The sequence below is a fragment of the Onychostoma macrolepis genome, chromosome 04 (genome assembly GCF_012432095.1).
Source record: "Onychostoma macrolepis isolate SWU-2019 chromosome 04, ASM1243209v1, whole genome shotgun sequence".
NCBI classification, from domain to species: domain Eukaryota; kingdom Metazoa; phylum Chordata; class Actinopteri; order Cypriniformes; family Cyprinidae; genus Onychostoma; species Onychostoma macrolepis.
The window spans coordinates 7,856,771-7,865,386 of NC_081158.1; the positions used below are offsets into that span (position 1 = coordinate 7,856,771).

An 8,616-nucleotide genomic window follows, 5' to 3' on the forward strand; every position below is an offset into this window, starting at 1 on the left:
TAAATAAAATTAATTTTATTTACAAATTTATTCTTATTATTGTGTAAAATGTATTTTAAAATACTTATTACATATAATGTATTCTTATTATTCCAAGCATATTTTATAATATAATCCTATTTATTATTTGATTATTTAAATCTTCTGTTTAAAAATACGTAAATAGATGCGCTATAATTGTATATAAATTATACGCGATATATAGTGGGTACGTAAAGTATTCAGACCCCCTTAAATTTTTCACTCTTTGTTATATTGCAGCCATTTGCTAAAATCATTTAAGTTCATTTTTTTTTCCTCATTAATGTACACACAGCACCCCATATTGACAGAAAAACACAGAATTGTTGACATTTTGCAGATTTATTCAAAAGAAAACTGAAATATCACATGGTCCTAAGTATTCAGACCCTTTGCTCAGTATTTAGTAGAAGCACCCTTTTGATCTAATACAGCCATGAGTCTTTTTGGGAAAGATGCAACCTTTTTTTCCTTGAAATCCTTTATTTGGTTGTTAGCTTGCATGTCATTGAGACATCAAACATGGATAACATCTAGAAAAATACTGACAAAAGGAAAATGACAACTATCAACTGCGACAACTATAGTTGCTGGTGGGCCGATGTGACAGAATTTGACTGAACAATAAAAAGTTAAATTTAAAGATTAATATGAAAGTTGAAATATACATACAATGGTTTTTATTTTTAATAATTTTTTACATAACCTAATTAAAGTGCTATTCAAATAAAACCTGATAAAATGTCTAAACACAAGACTTGATGTTTAACAGACGTATTGTAACGTGGCTGCTTCAGAATAAGGGACGGCCACAAACATTTATTCAAACAAACAAGATAAACAAATCCAGGCAAGATAAATCCAAAGATAACAGATGGGATCATAACACATATTCAGATGTTCAAAATACACCATATGCATAAATATGTATCATAATGAGTCATTTAAAAATACTCTTCTCACAGATCCATTTAGATGAATAATCACATGGATAATCAACCCATCCTGGTGAGTGAGTTACAGCACAGTCTTCCTCTTTTCCCTGGAAGCTATTCGGTTCTCCAGGCTGCCAGAACCTGCATCAACAGATCAGCATTAGATGTTCAGAGCTGCTTTCTGTGTGATATGATACTGACTGTGAGAATCCTTTATTAAATAATAATCAGTTCAGTTCAGCGAATTCTCACCTAAAGGTCACATCGCTGCCATCAACCCATTTCCATCTGCCCTCCACATCTCTGTCGGTCAGACCAATCCAGACTAAATCACCAAAAGAAATAATGTTCTTCACAAAATCCTGAGAAGTGAAACAATAACACAGTTTATAAAATGAGCACAGACCCATTTCAGCACATTATCTTTCATCTAAAACTAAACACCACATTACACACACACACACACACACACACACACACACTGACTTGTTCCTCTCTGTTGTTTATGATAATCAGATCTGCTCCTCTGTCTGTACAGTATCTTCTGCTGTCAGTCCAGCTCTTCTTCTCAGAGGAAATGAAGTAAAGACTGGATTGATGGCACTTCCATCCACCTACAAACACAACCAGATAAGCCATGAACTAAATTTTGATCCACACCAAGCTAAAGAGGTTATGCTAGTTGTAGTAGTACTGTATATAATTGTAGTTGATTACAAGAGTCTGTTTATATCTTGTATTAAATCATTTGTCTTGTTGATTGCTAATCTATTTTCAAGTTCAAGTTGAGCTTTATTGTCATTCCGCTACATGCGGGGGCATACAGTGGAACGAAATGTCGTGCCTCACAGGACCACGGTGCTACATAAATACAGGCATACAACAATGGAGTAAGACAATATAAACCTATACACAACTATCCTACTGATAGATTTTGACTATAAATATACTATCTATAAAAAGTACCTATACAAACTAAAAAATACAAACTATACGAATGCTTCAGATAAATACTGTACATGTGCGAAGAGAAACATTGAGTTCAAGCAGCTGGCTGGGGAACAGTGCAGGATGATTTGTAGTACATGAGCATGTAAACATACATATATTACTGAGTTCTTTTTGTGGGATTTGTGTACACACAGCAGTGTGTGTGAAAAGTGACTAGTGCGCATAGAGGAGGAGAGTGTGGTTTGTACAGGCCCACTCACCTGCGTGTAGCACACTTCGAATTGCACGTTACATGTTTCAGGAGGTAGGGGGTTTGTATGGGGGTTCAGAGAGGGGCGGGTGATTTGAGTTCAGGGCTCTCACAGCCTGGGGGAAAAAGCTGTTGAGCAGTCTGGCAGAGCGGGCTCTGATGCTCCGGTACCGTCTTCCTGATGGTAGGAGCTGGAAGAGACTGTGGGAGGGATGTGTTGAGTCCTTCACGATGCTATTGGCTTTGCTGGAGCATCGTGTGAGGAAAATGTCCAGGATGGAGGGGAGAGGGGCACCGATGATCCTTGCAGCGGTGTTCACTGTCCGTTGTAGGGTCTTGCGGTCTGCTGCAGTACAGTTCCCGTACCAGACAGTGATGCAGCTGGTCAGCACACTCTCAATGGTGCCCCTGTAGAAAGTGGTGAGGATGGGTGGAGGGAGACTTGCTCTTTTCAGCCGGCGGAGAAAGTGTAGGTGCTGTTGTGCCTTCTTGGAGAGTGACATGGTGTTGGTGGACCAGGTGAGATCCTCTGTGATGTGCACCCCCAGGAATTTAGTGCTGCTGACTCTCTCCACAGTCGAGCTGTCGATGGTCAGTGGGGGGTGATCAACAGAGTTTCTCCTGAAGTCCATCACAACCTCCTTTGTCTTACTCACATTGAGGGACAGGTTGTTAGTGCCACACCATTTCACCAGCTATGCCACTTCCTCTCTGTAGTGTGTTTCATCGTTGTTGCTGATGAGACCTACCACTGTTGTGTCATCAGCAAACTTGATGATGTGGTTGGACCTGGACTTGGCAGTGCAGTCGTGGGTCAGCAGCGTGAAGAGCAGCGGGCTGAGCACACAGCCTTGTGGGGCACCTGTGTTCAGTGTGGTAGTGCTCGAGGTGTTGTGGCCGACACGGACTGACTGAGGTCTTCCAGTTAGAAAGTCCAGGATCCAGTTGCAGAGGGAATTGTTTAGGCCCAGCAGGTTGAGTTTATTTATGAGCTGTTGTGGGATTATTGTGTTGAATGCTGAGCTGAAGTCAATGAACAGCATTCTAACGTAAGAGTCTTTATTTTCTAGGTGGGTAAGAGCCAGGTGGAGGAAATTGCATCGTCCATAGAGTGGTTCGGACGGTATGCAAACTGGAGCGGGTCGAGTGTGTTGGGGAGGCTGGTTTTGATGTTGTGCATGACTAACCTCTCAAAGCACTTCATTATGATTGGAGTCAGTGCTATGGGACGGTAGTCATTTAGACAGGACACAGGTGATTTCTTTGGTACCGGTATGATTGTTGTGGATTTGAGACATGTGGGGACGACTGCCTGGCTCAGCGAGGTGTTGAAAATATCTGTTAGGACATCTGTCAGCTGTGCAGCACAGTCTTTCAGTACACGGCCAGGTATGTTGTCGGGACCCGCAGCCTTGCGTGGGTTGATCCTAGATAGGGTCTTCCTTACGTCGGCTGGAGACAGACAGAGCGCCTGGTCGTTGGGAGGTGTGGGCAGTTTTTGTGCAGCTGTGTCATTCTGCATTTCAAACCGTGAGTAAAAGTGGTCGAGTGTATCTGGGAGGGATGTGTCATCATCACAGGTCTGTGGCGGGGGCTTGTAGTCTGTGATGGTCTGAATAGCTTGCCACAGGCTCCGTGTGTCACTGCTGTCTGTGAAGTGATTGTTGATTTTTTGAGCATATGACCGTTTTGCATTTTTGATGCTGCGGGACAGATTGGCTCTTGCTGTTTTGAGGGCTGCTTTATCTCCTGATCTGAAAGCTTCATCTCTGGACTTTAGCAGCCCACAAACCTCTGTTGTCATCCATGGCTTCTGGTTGGCGCGTGTGGTGATGGTCTTGGTGACTGTCACATCATCAGTGCACTTTTTGATGTAAGCAGTCACAGTTTCAGTGTACTCCTGCAGGTCTGTGTGGTTGTTGTAGGTGGCCGCCTCTTTAAACATGTTCCAATCTGTGTCCTGGGAGCAGTCCTGCAGTGCTGAGGTGGCATTGTCTGGCCATACCTTGATCTGTTTGTGAACCGGTTTGGCCAGTTTCAGAAGTGGTCTATATGCTGGGATTAGCATAACAGAGATGTGGTCCGAGTACCCGAGGTGGGGGCGGGGTTCGGCTTTGTATGCGTTCTTTTCTGTTGTGTAAACAAAGTCCAGTGTGTTATTTCCCCTTGTTGCAAAGTTCACATGTTGGTAGAACTTTGGCAAAACTGTCTTTAAGTTTGCGTGGTTGAAGTCACCGGCTATGATGAAAAAGCCGTCGGGGTTATTTGTTTGTTGTTCGCTGATGGCGCTGTACAGCTCGCGAAGCGCGTCCTTTGCGTTTGCACACGGGGGAATGTATACCGCGACAATAACAGTGGCCGTGAACTCCCGCGGCAGATAGAACGGTCGACACTTCACAAACATAAACTCCACCAGTTATGAACAGTGTTTTGTCACTACCCCAGCATTGTTACACCATTCTTTGTTGACGTACACACACAAGCCACCGCCGCGAGTCTTACCAGACAGTGATGAATCTCTGTCCGCGCGGTAGCAAGTTAGTCCGTGCAGCTGAATGGCGGAGTCCGGGATGTTGTCGTTCAGCCATGTTTCAGTGAAAACAAACACACAACAATCCCTTGTCTCATGCTGTGTAGATCGACTGAGTTAAATTAAGTCCAGTTTGTTTTCCAGAGAGCGAACGTTTGAGAGCATGAGTGTTGGAAGAGCCGGTCTTGTGGGGTTTTCCCTCAGCCTAGCTCGTATACCTCCGCGCTTCCGTCCTCTCTCACACCGCTTGCGATGCCGCCTTGTGCGGGTGGCGACAGTAGGCGAGGCCGCGGTCTCGAGGTCCGGCTTCAGCAGTAAACAGAGGCCTCGTAGCTTCTCAGTAGCCGCCGGCGAGAGTTGGTCTTTGTATGCGTTGCCGATATCCAAAAGTCTTTGGCAAACATAGATGAGTTTAGGAGTGATTTCCTTATGAACTAGCGGTAAATTTACACTATTTGGGGACGAACAGACGACATTAAAAGACAAAAAAGCACCGTCTTTGGGACCTGGAGCAGCTGCTGCGTCTGAACGCGCCGCCATCTTGTTTCCATTTCTTTGTCACTGGATGAGTTACTGTAATTATTATAGGACCATTACTTTATTCACAATGCCATACAGAAACTTAATGCATTTATTCATGCTCTCTGTCCCATATGCAAATTCTTTAATGAACTGTAATGAAATGTTTATGCTCGATGATATGAAGCCACTTGTTGCAACATCTATTTAACTATTTACTCATCTGCTACAATAATGTAATGTTTTAAATTATCTATTAATATTTATACCTACTTGGCATCCCTAAATTATTATTAATCATTATATACATGGAGCTAAAGCAAGTGCAATATGAGCATTAGTCACATGACCCCAACACAACAGATTCAGTACGGTCCACTTTAAAATCTGAGTCTGCTTTAGAGCAAGTTACCGTTTAGACTGAAGAACTGGCAAACACCAGCAGAAAACTTCTGAAGTTCACTTTTTTCTGATTTCAGCTGGTCTCTCTCTTCTGTGAGGTTCATATTGTTGGTTGATAGCTGGTCTCTCTCTTCTGTGAGGTTCATATTGTTGGTTAATAGCTGGTCTCTCTCTTCTGTGAGGTTGGTGATCTTAGTTAGTAGCTGTTGTCTCTCTTGTGTGAAGTTTGTGCTCTTTGAATGGATGAGGACACACAGCACTTTGGCTGCGGTCAGAAGAACAAACAGCAGCGGCAAACACACCACAACTGCTCTGGAGCTCCTGCTCTTCACACCATCACTTCCTGAAGATTGTCAAACATGACTTTATTCTCTTTATTTATCCACTTAACACAGCACACAGCAAATGAAAACATGCAATATGAGCAAATGTTTGGGATTTTAAATGATTGATCAAATTTGTCTGTGTGATATGAATTAATCTCAATACCTGTGAGTTCAGATGACTGGATTTTCTTTGTGTGACTGCTCGTGGTCCTTTTTCCAAATTTACCTTCTATAACAAAGTCATTTTCAGAGATATCATTGATGCTTCTCTGATGTTCTCTGTTCATTTTCATTCTCAGTTCACACTTTCTGCAGTTTCCGTGTCGTCAAGATGCCAGCAATCTAGCGCTAGTTTCTCTCCTGTAGCGGACTGTGCATTTCCTCTTCTGCGTTTCTGTAGACACTATTTATGCTGAGTGTATCCCATCATGCATCATGTTCTGGAAATAAATCGTGAGACTTTTTCCCGAGATCTCGCAAGAGGTCACGGAAACCTTTCCAATGCAAGTTAAATATTAATATAATAATTAGATATTACAAATAATTTGGTAGAAAAACAGTGTTTTTACGTTTTATTGGTGCAAAGATGAGTAGTGGTGATATTTATTTTGTACAACATTTGCAACTGCTTTTTATCATTTAATTAGAAGCACCACAAATTAAAATTATGTCATGTTTTAGGGAACAGACATTTAGAAGTTGATTTTAAAATGCAAAGTATTTAAAATTAAAATAAAGCTATGTAAACACTTGCATTTTTACAACACTATAAGTGTGTCCCATAAGGTACTGAAAAGTTTGACACACACTTGTGGTCTTCACCCTCGCTTGAACCAAACACAGGAAATATGGCGTATAAGTTGTCAAGTGCAAAGACTGCAAGTGTGGGAAAAGCCATGAGTATATTTCTGAGAAGTACAAGAACAGTAGACAAAGTATACTTCCCTATTTTTAGTTTAAAAGAAGTATACTAACAGCACTCTTGAATGAACTTATTTTTCATAAGGGAACTATTAAATGAGTCTGCTTTAAAGCAAGTTACCAGTTAGACTGAAGAAAAGTGATTGATCAAATTGTGATATTAATTAATCTCAGTACCTGTGAGTTCAGATGACTGGATTTTCTTTGTGTGACTGCTTGTGGTCGTGGTGGATCTTCTGTAACAAAGTCATTTTCATAGATATCATTGATGCTTTTCTGATGTTCTCTGTTCATTTTCCCTTTTCTATATTTTTTGTTCACTTTCTGACAGTTTCCGTGTCGTCAAGATGCCAGCAATCTAGCGCTAGTTTCTCTCCTGTAGCGGACTCTGCTTTTCCTCTTCTGTGTTTGTGCAGACACTATTTATGCAGAAAGGAACTTTAACTCGCCTCAGAACATCTCCATAAATATTTGTTTCAACAGCGTCGACCGTGTTAATTTAAATGAGGTTCAAGTGACTTTATTATCCCAGATTCACTCAGTGTCTGTATAAAGTCTTAAGAGGCTTGTTCATTTTGATGCTGGCTGGTGTTTGGGAATATTTATGGCTTTTGAAGTGTTCAGGTTGATTTTTTTTTTTTTAAAGATCCTGCGTCTGTAATTTGGGCCAACCCTTACCAAAAAGTAGTATACTTCAAGTTTATTTGATTAAGTATACTTAAGTTCAAGTATATTTTTAAGTATACTTTATGTAGTAAGTATACAAATATCAGTGTACTAGTAGTAAACTTGTAAGTGTACTATTTCAATACTCCTTGGCACTAAATTGGCCCACTTTCTAGTATATAAAAGTATACTTTTAAATATACCAGTAGTAAACTGAGTAAACAACTAGTTTACATCAATGTTTTTAGCTTGTACTGCGACTATACTAAAAGTGAACTTATAGGTATACTGGGTAACACTTTACAATAACAGTACATGAATTATCATGTACTAATACCTTAATTAATAATTACTTGACTATGAACTAATGAAGAGTTAAGACATGTATTAATCCAGAACTAATGAAGAACTAACTTAACTACGACATGAGTCATATGAATTACCTCATGAATAACACCACCTTAATTACATGTTAGTTCCTGCATGTTAGTTAATGTATTAATTAACACTTTGGGGTAAACTAAATCAAACATGCTCTAGAAGAAAGATTCATGAAAATGGCACACTGCAAAACTGTTTATAAATTTTCCACCTGCAGCTATGTCACAAACATCAGTGAATGACAGTGGATTTCTTGCAATATTTACGTTTAACCTAACTCATCCAACGTTAGTTCTTTATATCATAATAATGCACTGAAATCAGACGTTTGTCTTGTGTTCTTGCTCTTCTTTTGGGCCACTATTTGCTCCTTCAAAATGTTAACCTTCCTCCTACCGTTCAGTTCCTTCTCCCTCCAAATGCAGTCACATGACCTCTGCTCTTTTTACAAACCACCAAAAAACACCAAATATCTGATTTAGATGAGCTGAATATGTATATACATGTGTAATTGATAACTTTTTAAAGATGTGCCCCTCCAAGACAAGTCATGACATGATACATTGACAACTCATGAATTCATGTTAAGTTATAAGTAATTAATGATGAGTTAATAATATTGTGCCCCCCCAAGTAAAGTCATGACATTGATACATTAACAAGTCATGAATTAATGTTAAGTTAATGATGAGTTAATAATATTGTGCCCCCCCA

At 40.4% G+C, this 8,616-nt stretch overlaps 1 protein-coding gene across 1 annotated transcript; it reads right to left on the minus strand.

The window, feature by feature from the left end:
- Window positions 1–401: 401 nt before the first annotated feature.
- LOC131538804 (CD209 antigen-like protein C) lies at window positions 402–7,846 on the minus strand. The gene is made up of 5 exons (XM_058772940.1): window positions 6,098–7,846; window positions 5,619–5,951; window positions 1,443–1,570; window positions 1,209–1,318; window positions 402–1,097 (listed from the first exon to the last, which is right to left on the minus strand). Exons 1-5 carry the CDS (start codon window positions 6,225–6,227, stop codon window positions 962–964), a joined length of 837 nt encoding a protein of 278 aa, XP_058628923.1. The 5' UTR covers window positions 6,228–7,846; the 3' UTR covers window positions 402–961.
- Between the last annotated feature and the right edge of the window lie 770 nt (window positions 7,847–8,616).

Bases quoted from the DNA above. Each gene is read 5' to 3' on its own strand.
- LOC131538804 (XM_058772940.1), bottom strand. From the start codon at position 6,227: ATGAAAATGAACAGAGAACATCAGAGAAGCATCAATGATATCTCTGAA. The intron at 1,319-1,442 runs GTCAGTGTGTGT...TTCACTTCTCAG, and splicing joins TAAACAACAGAGAGGAACAA to GATTTTGTGAAGAACATTAT. The intron at 1,098-1,208 runs GTGAGAATTCGC...CTGTTGATGCAG, and splicing joins GGCAGCGATGTGACCTTTAG to GTTCTGGCAGCCTGGAGAAC.